This window comes from Grus americana, chromosome 7, assembly GCF_028858705.1.
Source record: "Grus americana isolate bGruAme1 chromosome 7, bGruAme1.mat, whole genome shotgun sequence".
In the NCBI taxonomy this organism is placed as follows: Eukaryota; Metazoa; Chordata; class Aves; order Gruiformes; family Gruidae; genus Grus; species Grus americana.
In genome coordinates this window covers 20,550,001-20,566,864 of record NC_072858.1, presented here as the reverse complement: position 1 = coordinate 20,566,864, position 16,864 = coordinate 20,550,001, and the positions used below count along the sequence as shown (strand labels likewise).

Below are 16,864 nucleotides of genomic sequence, written 5' to 3'. Positions count from 1 at the left end.
AACCTCACAGCCTGCCCTTTTATTTGTCCTGTTTCTCTTGCTATTCACTTTCTCTTTAAAAAGCAGCCAGCATCTCTGAAGTTGCACTAAAATCTTGGTAATGTACCCTGGATTGCAGAGATAGGAACTCTGCCAAGAATCCCTGGCTAACTATACTGAAGATCATTTTCTACATTTTTCATGCAATGGTATCACTTATAAGGTGGTGCACAGAGAGCTTTGCCTTCCTCTCAGGTGTCTGATGAACATATTATGCCACTGCATAGTAGCTTAGAAAAATGAGCAGGGATCTTTGCATTCAGCTAATACCGGGCAGGGGGAAATACTGCAACTAAATGTAATTTAGCAAGTGAGAGGTCTGTCAGACCACCAGAAATAACAAAAGGATTCTTAACATTATGAAGAGATTTTGTTGCCTGGCTTCAAATGGTCAGGACTTGCCAGTGTATTTTCTCTAGAATGCAATAGTAGCCCTGATATTTATATGAGGAAAGCTCTGTAACTTCTCTTACACACAAGCTGTACCAAGGGTAAATGTGAAAAGCCTGATGGAGATGATATAATTTGTGTGGCATTTAACTAGGCCTTATCTAGGTTATGTTTTTGGAAAAGTAGAAACAGTTCACGCAATTCATAGTGGTTTTTTTCCCCGTCTACTTGCAAGGAGTGCATGAACACAAGTTATTGTGTAACTTTGTAAAACCTTCTATACATACTGTCAGCAAAGTAATCTTTGCTTGTTAAGGTCAGTGAGTGAGAGTTAATCAGCAGAATATTGTGATAGAATGGGAATGTGCTTGCAGCTGGGAACTATGCATCAGGAATTTGAGCTGTGAGGAATTTAAGAATTTTTTTAATAACATTTTAAGGGAAATAATTGCACAGGTGATTTTTCAGAAGTTACTCAAACTCTCTACAGACAATGGGTTTTAAGCTGATGGATGTCTACCTTTTCTTTTGAAAGCATGATTTAAAAATCCTGGGTCACTTGGAACTTTTTGAAAGCACTACTTTCAATGCCTTGGTTTCCTCATTAGTAAAACTAAACTGCTGTGTTATATTAGGAAGTTAATTCTAATTTTCTATGAAGGGCTGCTAGCTTTACAAGTGAGATGTGCTCCTGTGATTGAAAAGTAAGTTTGCTTTTTGCAATTGCACACAGAATTATTGCTGTATCATTCTTAAACCTAAGAAAATTACAGTCTTTTGAAATGAACCCACGCTGTCAAAGGTTCAAAGTTCTTGTTCATCTTAAACATAGCACAATCATTTTGAAGACTAATAACAGCGAATTAAATTCAGCTACCTACTTTTGAAACTATGGGCTTTTAGGAGTAAGAATCTGGGAACTACTTAAACAGATTGGGCAAATTGCTAGGTGACATTTTGCCCTTAAGACTAATCTGAGGCAGAGCTGTGAGCCCAGTTACATTCTAACTGCACCTTCGATATCCTGATTCATGGTGCAAGTACTATGTGTCAGGAAAATCAATCCATGTGTATAGAAACACACAGCCTGGTTTCCTGGCCACCATTAATATTTCCCCTAAAATCTCTTTTTACTGGAATTAAGATCCGTGAAAACAGCACATTTTATTCAAAACAAGACAATACCAGTATTGACAAAGCTGCTAAGCTAAGGAAAACAATCAATTTTTTTGTATGCCATTATGCTTTTATTGGATTTATTTTGGAGTAAACCAGTAGTTTCACTTAGTCAAGACCTGTGTCCATCTCTGTTTTCATGGTAGCTTTATACATCCAGATACTTTCCTGCATCCAGTCAAAACTGGAGTAAGCCAGTAATTAAAAGATCCAAAAAGCTGTAAGTGAGGCTGTAGCAATAAGTTCCTCTCTGAAGAATATCCACAGTTTAGTCTGGTGGATTATTTCTGTATTTAATAAGATGCACAGTGAAACTTGTGTCACTGAGAATGAACAGTCATTCAGAGAGAAGAAAATGTTATACAAAGATCTTGCCCTTCAGATAGCAAAAATAGTAGTTGAGTTTACGAAAACAATATGTATGTTGCATTGGATGTGCTAGTATTATTGCCTAAGTGTTGCAACTGGGGCTTTTGATTGCCAAGCACTTTGAAAACAAATTACTTATTGGCTTTGAATTTTGTCCTGTACTGGTTTAGAGTTTGGTCTGGATGCAAAAGAGCTGAATTCCTCTTTATACTTAATAAGCTAAGTTATTCTGAATCCAGTGAAGTTGCTTCTTATTCATGTTGTATAATCAAATCATCGAATCCCAATGTCCTAATCTGCATGTCTGCCACCACGCTTTTCTTTAAAAGTTTTTTTTATAGATATTTCCTAGAAGACCACGAGAGCCAAAGAGCTCTTGGGGGTGAGGAACATTTCATCTTTATAAGACTTGTGCTTAAATATATGATGCATAGTTAGTTTTGTGTGAAATCTAGTTAGGTCAAAGGGGTAGGCTCCATTCCTAATTGGGAACAAATTACTCTAAAGATAATTTATGAGAATTGAGATATTTCTTTAAGACCATTAAGAAGCAATAGTGAAGTAAAGCTTCAATTCAGCAAAACACGTAGAGAAGAGTTTAAAATTGTTTCATGATATTGCTAGATACAGTTTTGTTTAAATGGTGATTTTAGGACAAAGAGTAAGATCATGTCAATATGACACTCCGCAGGCTTAATGTTAAATATGTTCTGAGTTACTGTGTTGGTCTTGGAGCTTATGCCTAATAACCTGCACTTGGTAGTGATCCCTTCTTTTGAATGAGAGCCAATTGTTCTCTTCCTTCACTACCATAGCATGGTGGCAGGAAAGCTCAACTGTGGATGGCCGAGCAGCTACTCAGATGGATATAAGCACACTGTTCAAGTGCAAAGCTTTATAGAACAGTCATACAGTTGCATTTGAGCCTCTGGCCTTAGAGGCTTCTTTCTGGGCCAGAGATTTGACAATTTGGAAAAGAAAAAAAAAATCTGTCACCATGTACAGTATTAGTGCCAGCCCACTCACTTCAGTTCTGTGTCCGTTTCAGCTTTCACAGGAAATCCAGTGTGCTGTGGTTGATCATATCCAATCCCTGGTGAAGTCAGAGAAGAGTCGCCAGGTGATGTGTGGATCTGGTTTGCTGAGCACCATTATAACTTCCTGTCAGGATGCCTTCCATGATGAGAGCCATCCACTGCATCTGCCCCTCACTAGAGTGTTTGAGAAGCTTGCATCACAGGCTATTGCGCCAGATGTGTTAAGGTATCAGATTGTATTTAATGGAACCAATTTTCTTTAGTTGTGCAAAGTTTGTGTAATAATTGGATACTTCATGTAGTGCTCTAATTCAGCAAGACTCAGCCTTTTGTTTCAAGTCTCACTTAATAGTACTTACATATTGATCACAGGGTATATGCTTAAATGACTTACTGAAGATGGTATGAGTCTGTCGTGTTCTACTGCATCATCTCTGAAGGAGTTGTAAAGCCATTTATGAATGGTAACTCAATAAGTAATTGCAAACCAACCAGGGCTATTTTCTCCGGGTATTCATATGGAGAAGCTGTTTCCCGAAAAGTAAAAGTGACTTTCTCTTAGCTCAGATCCATGTCAATGACAGATGCAGAAATAAGAAGTGTAGTCGTGTGTCTCAGTCTGTGTTGTTTCTACTTTGAGCGTGTACTTTCTTCTTTAATGCTAACAAGTACTAGGCATGAGAGTACCTAACAGAGATCAGAGTGCAGATGAAGTTGGATGTGCAGTGGAAGATTGGATTTATTTTACTCAAAAATGGAACAGAATTTCCTAAAAGAAAACAAAGAGAGAAAAAACCAATCAAAAAACCAAAGCAACCCCTCCCTCATAGGTCTTTTTCTGAAAAATTAGTATTGTTCAAAAGTATTGCTGAAGGAAATAAACTTTCAACTTTTTTCAACAGGAAAACCTTGAAAGGGGAAGTGTAAAGCAAAACAAGTATTTGTGATGATCCAATGGAAAACATTCCTTCTGTTCTATTTGGGATGTCTTTAAAATTTGGTATCCAATAAGAAAGTTGGTGTCCAGAGAGCTGAGCTGTATTTGCATGATTGCTATGACTCCAAAGTATCTGGCTTGATTGTTTTCCTTTTTTTGGTTGCCTTTTTTTTTTCCTTCCCACATTAGGCAATTTCTTTGGTTGGGAGGTTCTCTGCCACTGCCTTCCAGGCCCAGCACAAACAAGACTGAGGCTCTTTCATGTCAGGGGAGTCATTCAACTAATGCAACTGGGAATGAAGGTAAACACTCAATGAACAACCTGTTGCTGATACAGTGACTGGGTTATAGATGCAAACTGCTGTTGGAGTAGGTTGCTCCAAGACAGTCACAGTGAAAGTGGAGTATGCCTGGGTGTCTTAGACTGGGTATTGCCCAGGTTGGGTGATACTTAACTGACACTGAGAGCTGATCTAATGACTAGCAGAGATCACATGATAATATGTGTACTGAAGCCAGATGCTGATATAGACTCAGACTTTGCTGGATCAGACATGGAAGCATATAAAAATACTAATCATATTCCACAAACCAAGGGGAGCATTTCCTGGATTTGCAGCATATTTTCCCTGTGGTTTATAGCTAGAAATAAAGATGTGAATAAAAAGCACTGCTTTTTGTAATCCCTAGGATATCCTAGTAGTCTGCCTTGCTTATGCAGGCCATTTTCCGTCTAAGTCCTTTCTCTGTTCTAACATATTTTGCAGGTGAAAAGCTACAGTAGTAGTATATGGTGCTTAAGCTGTTCTCATGCCTATGAGACACCTGATACAGCATGGTGCAAATTTGGGTCTTTGGTTCTTTGCAGTCATTCTTCAGATCTTCTCCCACATTGTGCCATAACCATTCCATTATGGCAGAATTGAATGGTCTGTGTATAAGAAAAATGGAACCAATGGGTCAGGAGCCTTTTTCACTAGAGGTGAAGTTTGGAGCTGCCTGAAGATGTGTGGAGAAAAACTATGGCTATCACTTCTGCAAGCTCATCTCTTCTGCCAGCCTTCCATTTTGAAATTCCCTCAGTGCAATATTTTTGTGTATTGCTGAGGATTTCTGCAGGCTGCTGAGGATGTGTTATTTGAAGAGCATGTAGCACTGTTCCTAGCAGTGATTAATTGAATATGGGCAAAGTCTGTGACTGAAAAAGGTATTGCAGACACTGATCTTGTTAGGAACTATGTTGATCTTGTAGGTTCAGAAGAGGACAAGGTGGACAATAAAACCGATCCTCAGACAGTTGTGCCTGTCAGCAGCTCTCCTTGGGTGTCTAAGGGATCTACACTGGCACTCCAGACTGCAATGAGTCTCATCTCCATGACGTCACCTCGAAACTTCCAGCTCCGCAGCACTGCTTTGGCTCCATCGTTTGTGGAGTTTGACATGTCCACAGAAGGATACGGGTATTGCTGCTGTTGCTTTTCTCTTTAGCTGCTCTGCAGTCTCCAAGACCTTTTCTGGACACAGCAACTAATAACTTCTCTCTGCATCTTAGTCAATCCTTGTGCACTATTGCCGCCTTCCTTGCAGCAATGTTGCCAACCTGTTTTGTTATTGTCTTATTTCTGATAGCCTAGACTCTGTCTTGCTACCATGATTCTGCAGTATTAAGTCACTGGTGACCTCCAGGGATGACTTTATGTTTCTGATGAATGGGTGCTTGCTTGCTTTTGCAGGTGTTTATACCTCCCTACCTTGGCCACTGTCATGGGACCCAGTGCAGAGCAATCTGTCTCAGGAGGAATTGGCATGGGTAAGCACTTTGACTCACCTACAGCTTCCTGAAAGCACTGACTTTGCAGCCCCACTGAAAGCATTCAACATTTGTAAGAAATGGCAGCAAGCAAGCTGTGTGTTTCAATACACTTCTGTGTCTGTGTCCCAGTCCAGCTCTGAACTGTATAACACAACTGCTCACCAAAATGCAGTATCATATGCAGCTTAATAGTGTCATGCATTAGCAATACAAATTTAAAGCAAACTGATTAGAAAACAGTCTTAACAGGTAAGAGCCATCAGCTTTTAGGATAATCTCCCACAGAAAGAATAGAAACTGTCACTTAACATGAAAATATAGATCAAAATCATCTATTGGATGACCTGAGAAATGGTTGTACCTTTTGCTTCCTGAATTTTGTAAACTTTGAGAAAACTTGTTTCTGGCTCAGTGCTTCCCAATTAATGAGCTCCATGGTATGGAAATCTAGTAGTCATTTCTCATCAGTCGGTTTTAAGTCATTTATACATGTGCACACACTCATATCTGTGGTCTCTATGATATTGAAGATAGGTAGTGAAATCTAATAGAACAGAATAGAAATTAAACATCATATTCTAATGTTGGTTCTTACATGATTTGGACTACAAATGAAATAGCAGTTTGCTGATGTCTGCATAGGGAAACCAACTTCCTTACTGCCTTTTTATTTCCTGTCTACAGGCACCAGAATGTTCCCTCCCCCAAGTGGCCTGACGTTCTCCTGCTGGTTTCTGGTTAGCAAGTTTGGTTTGGTGCACAACAGTCACCCACTCCGTTTCCTCACGGTTGTGAGGCACATGTCAAGAACAGAGCAAGAATTTGTTTGCTTTTCAGTAAGCTTCTTCCCACAGGACCATTCTTTGGTCATTTCCACAGAAGAAGTGGAATTCCAGCCACTCGGTAAGGCTCTTCTCAGTCAAGCTGCAGTGCTGTGTCCTCTGATTATCAGGAATTTTTCATTAACAAATTTCCTCTTCTTATAAGTACCCAGGACATTAATGAGATTTTTTATCTCTTCAGTTTTCTTCTGGCAGCCTGTTATGATTGTAATTCTTGGTCATATTTCAGTTTTAAGTTTGCTGTAGGCGTTGAGAATTATTTTGTGACCTGCAATATATGCTAAAACTTATAGAAATTCTAAGGAAAACTTTTGAATGTCAGTTATATGGTTGTGTGCAGTTGGGACTAGACTTGAACCAGCTGGTTCCTGCCTGTTCTGTGTGGCAGTAAGCAGGTTTGGAGAGTAGGACTGAGAAGCTTGGGAGTGATCTAGCTTCCTAATCAAACAGCTCATTTCCTTTGTTTTCTATCATATCAACCTATTATTTTTTTTTCCTTGTTGACTTTTATCCTTTTTTCCTTATTGAGTACAGTAGGTACTTCAAATGTGAATGTGATTGGACATTGCAGAGGAGGTTGGGAGTGGAGTGGGAATAGTAGCTGGGATTTTTCATGCACAGCTGACATTGTGTGACTGCTCTGATTCCCTTAGATGACATTAAATATCCCAGCTTGCCTCTTCATAAAAGCTACAAATTAATGTAGAGTTTTATCATCTCATGAATTTGCTAGGAATTTTTTTCTGTGTCAGCTAACTCAGTGAATATTCTGAGGGGTGGTTCTCTTAGAATATGTTAGCTTTGTCCTAGTTCAGTCTCGTTTTGCAGCACTGAGACAGCTAGCAGGTGTTATTTGGGAGTATGACACACCGTATGCTGGAGGGATCTTGAGAGTTGTGCAAGTCTCAGGTCCTGATACTAGACCTTCAGGGAGTATTTTAAATACATTGAACAGAATAGCACCAAATCACTCTATACCCACAGAGTCATGTTCTTTGTGTCACATTTGATGGTTGCGTTTCAGAGGCAGGGAAAGGTGAGAGAGACTTTCTGTTGACTGCCTGTTTTTGCTGTTACAGATATCATGGAACCTGAGAGTGAGGTCCTAAATCCCTCCCCATTTCCAGGGCAAGTGCAGTTTGGCTGTGGCAAGCTGCTGGTCACTGGCCAGTGGCATCACCTCACAGTGACAGTTGCTAAGGAAGCAAAGAAGAACTGCATTGTGTCAGCTTATATAAATGGTCAGATGCTTGGCTCTGCAAAGGTAAAGGTTCTCTGCATAGATCTTGTGCATGACATTTTGCCTTTCATTGCTTTTCATTTTCATCTCCCCATGCACTTAGCATGACTTTTCCGTATTAACCTGAGGGACTCAAAACATGGTGATTTGCATATATAACATGTGCCACACTGCACTGTGCATGAGTGGAGTCAGAAATCAGTACAATCCAGGCTGTATTTTTGCTGCTTTTCAGAAGTATGTTATCTTATACTGATGATTTGAACTAGTTCCCCTCTCCTCCCTCAGCATGCAGATAATCAGGGCAATTTAGAGTGATGCCACTCATTTGAGAGTTGGGGTTACCTAGTTTGCAGGTAGCTCAAGGTTATGTTGTTGAAATTCAGTTTTACCCTTAGGCCAAAATTTTCTGAATTCACTAGTGATTTTGAGGATCTCTGTTTACACTCAAGACTTTCAGAAGTTGTCAGCTATAAAAAGTACATCTCTGATCAGAGAACCCTAAACTGAAGGTGCTTTGGAATTTAGGCTAAAACCTTCAAAGGTGATGAGTTATGTAGGGAGCCTCCATTTTTGAAGAATTTTTTTCCGCCTGGTAAAGCGGAAAGGTCACAGAGAAATAAGCTTCTGTGACCGGCTGGCTCTTTGCAGGAATCCCAAGATGGATGGAATTTCCTCAAGCATCTTACATGGGCATGTTTCAAACTGTCTTCTGCCTGTTACACCCATTGAACAATCAGCTGATGAGTCAGCAGCCTTTTTCCCACTGGCACTCTAAGCATTCAGGAGCAGATAGATGTTCCTCTGTGTTAGTTCAGTGCATGAGATAGCTCTTGAATTAAAATAATACTTCTTTTTTGAGTTAATAGAAGTGAAAGAAGTGTTTCAATTAGAAAATTTGTAAATTTCAATGATATCAACTCAGAGTTCATTGCAAATATTGGTGTAGCTATTATTTGCCCTTATCACATTTCTTGTGATCTTATTGCATAGAGCTCTCAAATGGTGAATTTCTCAGGTTGCATGAGATATCACAAGAAAGCAATCCCAAGGCACCTGAAGGGTTCATAATGTACAGGATAAATGAGAAGAGTCCCTGGTTTATATTATTATCATCTTGCTCCTGGTTTTGAAGCTAATCTCAAATTCTTTCTGAGATTTGACTTTTGGATTTTGAATGCTCCAGGCTGGCGATGTTGAAAATGCAGCCTATTTCTATTGCAGCTCTGGCTGGTGTGGTGTTTTTTTGGTTTTGTTTTTGAATAGAATTCTTTTATTAATTGAAACTTGTAACCTTGGTCTCTTCCTCCTTGTTCCCATATTTCAAATCAATCTCAACACATACAAAGCTCACTTGTGTGTTATACTTCCCTAGTAAAAGCAACCTGTTTAATTCCAAATGTTCTCTTTCCCATACTTGAGAAAAATGATCTGTCTTCTAAATGCCTTTTGGGACCTATATCCATTTCAAGAATGAAAATTTAATTTGCCTTCCTTCAAATGAGACTGAAAGTCATCAATAAAACTAGGCCTAAGCATTGCAATTGATTAAAGAATTCACAGCAAATGTGTTTAACATACAGTGAAACAGCTCATAATAAATAAAATAAGCATTTAGTAAATAAAAGATGGTCCCAGTGCTAGGGTCTCTGACATGATGCAAGCCTTCATCTTGATGTGTACAGTGAAGAAAAGATTGTGCAAGAAATTAAAATTACACAAAGGTGGTTAACAATACCAAAAGCTATTTTTGGGTGGTGGAGCTGGGGAGGGGTGGGATGGGTGGGTCACTCTGCATCAAACGTAATATTTGTTCACTCAAGTATCAAGTCCTGCCTGCTAATATTGACCACCCCTGTCTTCTACATCTCAGTAGTTCAGATATCAGTAAGTGCGAGTCTCTCATCCTAACAGCAAATTGTTCATCAGGGCTAAGCCCTGAAGTACAATATAGTTTCTCTATACCAAAAAAATTTCCAACTAATAATAGATTCAATTTAGGAGGTTGAATCCTTATTTTGATACCAAAAATAAATGGTCCAATTTCCTAAGTTATGTCACTTTCATTGAAGCTAACTGATGCACTTGGACACTCCACACTCTTCAAACTGTTTATTCTCTAGGTGCCTAGAAAAAGGTGCAATCTGTAACTTGATTTTCTGTGTGGAAAGTCACAGTCTGAGTTATGAAGTTGAGAACAGGAAAAAGAAGTCTGGGATCAAGATAGGGTTTTTCTTTGCCAACATTTGAAATTATTTTGACTGTTTTTTGAACAAAAAGTATGCTTGAACTCTCAAAAATGCTTATGTTTGTGATTCTTCTGAAAGTCCAATTTTTAAACAGTAGTTGATAATTGTGTTGCACAGTTGACTGAGGAGAGAGGTGGCAGACAGTACTTTCCAGGGACAAGATCTGTAGGCACCCTGAGTGTATTGTATTGAAGTGAATTCTCCCTCTGTTGCAGATGCAGTATCTCCAGCCCTTACCTGGTAGCTGTATTTCCATGGAACCCTCTTCCTTTATTGATGTCTATGGGTACATAGCTACTCCTCGAATTTGGAAACAGATGTCCTCCTTGACCTGGCGTCTTGGCCCTACGTACTTGTTTGAAGAAGCTATCTCTGTGGCAACCATAGAGGTGATTAATAAGCTTGGCCCACAGTACTGTAGCAATTTCCAAGCAGTACAGCTTCAAGGTATGTGATAATTCTCATATGCACCTCTGTTTGTCAGGACAATGCTCTCTTTATTTTTATAATCTGCTAATAGTATTCCAACTGTGCCTAGAGCTTGCTCTAAAAGCCTGGAACTCTGCATTACTGAGTGTTGTACAAGATTGTAATAAGATACCATGAGGATCTTGTAACATACTGTACATTGGGCAGAAAAAGCAGGGCAGGAATCAAGCAGCAGAGATGGAGAGTAAAGAGGTATAACATGTCCTTGAGGAGATGTAAGATGGCAATTTCTGTTGGACAAATATTAAAGCAGCAGCTTTAACTGAGGCATTCTGCATTTATGGCTGCTACAGGAAAAACATGGCAGAAAGAAGCATCATTTTTAATTGCAAATACCTGCAGAGTAGGAGAGAGCACAGGGGAGAGAGGGGTAAGAGAATAAGTTACATTCCATTTAATGAAGCTTTTTAACTAAAGTATACTGTTAGCTTCAATTATTAAACAGGCAGACAAAACATTTCAGTTATCGATTACTGTTTGTTGAACGAGCAGGACATTCAACTCTGTACTAGAGCTTGGGATGAAATGGGATGGTCATCTCCCATTTGAAAAGAGCAGAATAATCTCACCTGGTGATGCTCCATCCTAAAGCAAAGTGAAAAGACTGGCTGAAAATACTCCTTCAGAATGCTGTCTATCTAGACAAAAAAAAAAAAAAATCTTCAAGTCAAGTATGGGAAGGGATTGTTGAAAGAGAAAAATACCGTAATATAGCCCTAAAATAAAAATATTATCTATAGAAGTCAGAAGGATTTTATTTTTGAAGTGTTGAGACTTCATACAGTCTGGGATTTTTGTTCTCTGCACACTGGTCTTCCCGGCTGGAATTTAGTACTGATCATGGATTGTGGCCATCTGACTCCAGCAATGCTCTGATGCAGGGAAATCACAGGGTACTATACAAGATGTGATCTTGTCATTGTGAAATGACATCTCTTTCTTTTCCAAACATTCCAGCCCCCTGCCTTGGTTTTTTAGGGGGTGTAGGAGGTGAGGGAGGAGAACAGAGAGGGAAGGTGGTACTTAACATCTCCCTATTGCATCAAAACACCCAAAGAAACTTTTCTAATGGAAATTTTGACTTAAAGTTTCAGCACTGTGGTGGGTTGACCCTGGCTGGAGGCCAGGTGCCCACCAGAGCCATGCTCTCACTCCCCTCATTCACTAAACAGGGGAGAAAAGGCATAACGAAATGCTTGTGGGTCGAGATAAGGACAAGGAGAGATCACTCACTAATTATCGTCACGAGCAAAACAGACCAAACTTAGAGAGGGAATTCATCTAATTTATTACTAGGCAAAACAGAGTAGAGGAATGAGAAAATAAAATCAACTCTTAAAACACTTCCCCCCACCCCTCCCATCTTCCCGGGCTCAACTTCACTCCCGGCTTCAACCTTCCCCCCCATCAGCGGCACAGGGGGGACGGGGAATGGGGGTTACGGTCAGTTCATCTCACGGTGTTTCTGCTGCCTCTTCATCCTCGGGGGAGGACTCCTCTCATCGTTCCCCTGCTCCAGCATGGAGTCCCTCTCACAGGGTGCAGACCTTCAGGAGCAAACTGCTCCAGCGTGGGGTCCCCCACAGGGTCACAAGTCCTGCCAGCAAACCTGCCCTGGCGTGGGCTCCCCTCTTCACGGGTCCACCGGTCCGGCCAGGAACTTGCTCCAGCGTGGGCTTCCCACGGGCCGCAGCCTCCTTCAGGTGCCTCCACCTGCTCTGGCGTGGGGTCCTCCACGGGCTGCAGGTGGAATCTCTACACCCCCTCATCCTTCCTCCATGGGCTGCAGGGGGACAGCCTGCTTCACCATGGCCTTCACCACGGGCTGCAGGGGGATCTCTGCTCTGGTGCCCGGAGCACCTCCTCCCCCTCCATCTGCACTGACCTTGGTGTCTGCAGAGTTTCTTACATCTTCTCACTCCTCTCTCCGGCTGCAAAAGCTCTCTCTCTCTAAGTGTTTTTCTTCTTCTTAAATATGTTATCACAGAGGCGCTGATTGGCTTGGCCTTGGCCAGCGGCGGGTCCGTCTTGGAGCCGGCTGGCATTGGCTCTATCAGACACAGGGGGAGCTTCTAGCAGCTTCTCACAGAAGCCACCCCTGTAGCCCCCCGCTACCAAAACCCTGCCACGCAAACCCAACACAAGCACAAAAGCCCAAAACATTATGGTTTATTCCTTAGAATGGATTTATGACCTTGTTGCGAACAGCAGTTTGAACTGTTTCAGCAATGTTGTGTCCCATCTCATTGCTTATCGCTAATCAGCAGTAGCTGTGCAGAGGCTTAGCCATAAGTCCATATCCTAGTGAAAGGGAAATCGGTGACAGCAGTCTTGGGGAATTTACTTGTAGTTAATTTTAATGAGATGAATTCTTTCATGTGCCTCTCTCCTGTCTCACATGTTGAGCATACAGAGTTCCTTCAGCAGTTCATGGTCTCTCTTGTTTTAGGTGAGGACAAGTACAGTGATCATAATCCTACACCGCTGGTGGCAGAAGAGAAGATTTCTTTTGGAATCAATGCCATGTGCTCATCTCTCACTACGGTCCAAGATATAAAGAGCTCCTACAATGAAGTAGATGGACGGCTGATTGCCAAAGAGGTCACTAATTTCCCTTGTTTGTCTTAAACACTTTTTCTCTTGTTTCTGATTTGGTTTCCTAGAGCAGTTTGTGACTTACTTTGTTTTATACCTTCAGTGATTTTTTTTTTTCTAGCTTCTCTTCCCATTCCTGAACTCCATTCTACTCATGGTCTTGTTTTCAAGTGTAGAGAGGAATAGATTGGACAGTGTGAATAAGCTTTCTTGAAACAGCCAAAGAAGCCATAGTTTTCAGCTCTAATGATAATTTGTTTCAGTTTGATTTCTTAATGCTTTCACAATGACCTTTCACGTGCTAGTCTAGCATTCTTGCCAAGCCAGGCCTACTGACATGTCAAAGTAACGGGGTTGTGCGATATTTTAGTTGAGTGAATGTTTGTCCTAACAATCAACTTGGAAAAAAAAAAAAAGATGTTTTTCATAGTCTAAAAGTAATAAAATCTGAAGTATTAGAGTGTCTACTTGTTAGTTTTTGTCTCTCTGTACTACCACAGGTTTTTTTTAGGATGTCTCTTATCTGTTTCAGATTGGGATTAACTCTCGGGACAGTTCAACTCCAATATTCCTAGCTAAGAATATTGCTGCACACCTCTCAGGTTTCTTGCGGACTATTGGGTCAGTTGCTGTGGGCCAATATGGTAAATGCGCTATGCCTTTATCTCATATTTTTTAAGAGTAGGGCCTTTCTCTGTACAATAACAGATTTAATCCATGTAACTTCCTGGTAGAGTAATGTTGCAATTTCCTAGGGGTAAGAGTGTTCCAGTCCTCTCCAGCAGCTACTAGCCTGAACTTCATTGGAGGCCCTGCCATTCTCTTGGGTCTCATTGCTATGGCCCGTGATGACCATACCATGTATGCAGCTGTCAAAGTCCTGAACTCCATCCTGAACAGTAGCCCAATGAGTGAAAAATTGATGAGGCACATGAATGGATACCAGGTAGATGCTCTTTTGTTCATTCATTCTGGTTATATTCTTTCCCTTGGAGCACCTTATTCCAAAACCTGTCAGTGGCAATGAACCAAGGATGTCCTGGCTATTAGCACTTAGGGTTGGAACTTATGAGATCTTTGAGAGAAGGATACAGGATAGTGTTATAAATCCTGTGCTTACAATCTCCAGGAACCTCTAAAACAGTCTATCTGCTGATGGGAAGGTGAGGACAGGTGCCTCTTGGTCAGACATGATCTAGTAAACTAAGTAAGCCAATGCAGCAGATTTGTGAGTGACCCACCCTTCACCTTTTACCAACAAACTTGATCCCTCCCCCAAGACACCACTTCTCAGGCAGGTCTGCTTCCACCCCTTGGCTCATCCAGCCTAAGATTCCTCTTTACAGACTGCCCAGTGTAGGGCTGACAATGAATTCCTGTGACTCAGTCTTCACTGTGTATTAGGAATGGTGCTGATATAAATAAGTGCTGATTAGGTCTGTCCTAAATTCATCTTTCAAACCTGAAAGCTGTGCAGACTGAAGAGTTTGGTTGTATTTAAGCACTATATATGTAATATTGGATGGGTTAAGGCTCAAGTGTGAAGTTTCAGTTCAGTTTCGTTTATTTTATGCTGCATAGGCTAAGCAGAGTCTTATGGAACAGAGAAGACTCCTTAACAGAGATGGTTCCAAACAAGATTCTTAACATTAGGGCTTCATGAATGATTTATTATAAATTTTCCATTTTCCCAATTTCTGAATTGTTCAGAAACTGATCCTGATTCATATGAATATATTTATCATATTTAAATAGTTTGCCCAATCCTTTCTTGTAGGTGAATGCCAGCCTTTAGATTGTGGACAAGCTGTTCCTTTCGACTTTGTGCTAAATAGTGTTCTCTCCACATGACTGATCATCATGTTGTAATGGAGTCATTTTGTTCTTTGTTTGTATGTCTAAACATTTTTTTTTAAACAGCCAACTCATGAAAACATGTCTTGATATGTATTTTCAAATGAACATCTATTCATGCCAACATTTTCAAAATGTAGTGGCTTTCTGAACATTTTTCTCACTGTATCAGGAATTCATTGAATAATCAAAGACTCAGTTGAGAAACTGGCAATGTTTCACACAAATGTCTTTCATTTGAAGAAGTCAACATTACTTTTTTAAACTAACACCATTTGCAAGCAACTAAGAATGCATCCATGAAAAATAGTGTACAAAATCTACTGTGATTATTTACAATTATATTTGTATGTTGCTTTTTGTAAATTTCATTCAACATAATACAGCATGTATTTTGCTCCTGTTCAATGCTTCAGAGTTGTCAAACTCCTTCGAAAACTTAGCCTTTCACTTACTGCACACAATTTTATGCCTGGACTGAAATCTTCACTTTCTTCATGATGCTTATGTAAGATGTATGCATGCATGACTACTACAGTCAAGTAAACTGCATTTGTCTTGAATTAAAAAATAGTGTTAGATATATTATCTTATAAATACAGATTTATACTCAGCAGATACTTAAGTCTTTTTTTTTTTTTTCAGTTGCTGGCATATCTATTGAAGAGGAAGACACAGCTGTTAAACAACAGGATTTTACAGTTAATTTTCTCCCTAGTGGGCACAGCTGAGCTTGGCTTTGAGTCTTCCATCATCAAGAATTATAGTGCATTCCAGTATGTTCTCTGCAACTTTGAGGTAAAACTGTTGATGTTACTTTGTGGGTTTGGCTGTGTTAAAGATGGTTTTATAGTATGAGGTTTGGTTTGTTCATAGCATCTTCTGGATCCAGTATTTGGGATGAAGTGGTGTATGGTGATCTTCCACACTGTAGCTCACATGGAGAGGTGGTAGCTCCTGGAATGGCAGATCCTCTGTCATCATGGCTCCCCTCTGTGTCCTCATGCACTTTCATAGAATCATAGAATCATTTAGGTTGGAAAAGACCTTTAAGATCATCCAGTCTAACCGTTAACCTAGCACTGCCAAGTCCACCACTAAACCATGTCCCTAAGTGCCACATCTACACTCTACACAACTTAAATATCTCCAGGGATGGTGACTCAACTATTTCCCTGGGCAGCCTGTTCCAATGGTTGACAACCCTTTTGGTGAAGAAATTTTTTCTAATATACAATTTAAACCTCCCCTGGTGCAACTTGAGGCCATTTCCTCTTGTCCTATTGCTTGTTACTTGGGAGAAGAGACAGACACCCACTCACTATGACCTCCTTTCAGGTAGTTGTAGAGAGTGATAAGGTCTCCCCTCAGCCTCTGTGTCTCCAGACTAAACAACCCCAGTTTCCTCAGCTGCTCCTCATAAGACTTGTGCTCTAGACCCTCCACCAGCTTTGTTGTCCTTCTTTGGACACGCTCCAGCACCTCAATGTCCTTGTAGTGAGGGGCCCAAAAGTGAACACAGTGCTCGAGGTGCGGCCTCACCAGCGCAGAGTACAGGGGAACGATCACTTTCCTAGTGCTGCTGGCCACACTATTTCTGATACAAGCCAGGAAGCTGTTGGCCGCCTTGGCCATCTGGGCACACTGCTGGCTTATATTCAGCCATCTATCAACCAATACCCCCAGGTCCTTTTCCACCAAGCAGCTTTCCAGCTGGAGTGTTCCTGCAGACCTCGAGGGCCTACTCCTAAGGGCTAGCTCAGGAGCAACAGCTCCTTGTGCTGGCAGGGTTTTTCCAGTGCCTGCAGGTTGTCATTGCAGAAACAACTAAGAG

General features: G+C 40.7%; 1 protein-coding gene across 6 annotated transcripts in view; it reads left to right on the top strand.

Moving 5' to 3' along the window:
* WDFY4 (WDFY family member 4) overlaps window positions 1-16,864 on the top strand; it is a 153,077-nt gene that overhangs the window by 37,610 nt on the left and 98,603 nt on the right. For 5 of the 6 annotated variants that reach the window (XR_008577881.1, XM_054832026.1, XM_054832027.1 and 2 more), the window contains 11 exons: window positions 3,023-3,237; window positions 4,138-4,250; window positions 5,201-5,408; window positions 5,682-5,758; window positions 6,446-6,664; window positions 7,683-7,867; window positions 10,308-10,539; window positions 13,031-13,182; window positions 13,709-13,820; window positions 13,932-14,122; window positions 15,676-15,828. Coding sequence is in view for 5 of the 6 variants with exons in the window: in XM_054832026.1 (XP_054688001.1) it covers window positions 3,023-3,237; window positions 4,138-4,250; window positions 5,201-5,408; window positions 5,682-5,758; window positions 6,446-6,664; window positions 7,683-7,867; window positions 10,308-10,539; window positions 13,031-13,182; window positions 13,709-13,820; window positions 13,932-14,122; window positions 15,676-15,828 (1,857 nt within the window). In the remaining variant the exon portion in view is untranslated. Of the gene's footprint in view, window positions 1-3,022; window positions 3,238-4,137; window positions 4,251-5,200; window positions 5,409-5,681; window positions 5,759-6,445; window positions 6,665-7,682; window positions 7,868-10,307; window positions 10,540-13,030; window positions 13,183-13,708; window positions 13,821-13,931; window positions 14,123-15,675; window positions 15,829-16,864 lie in introns of those variants that run through there. The other variant, XM_054832030.1, reaches the window with a different exon arrangement.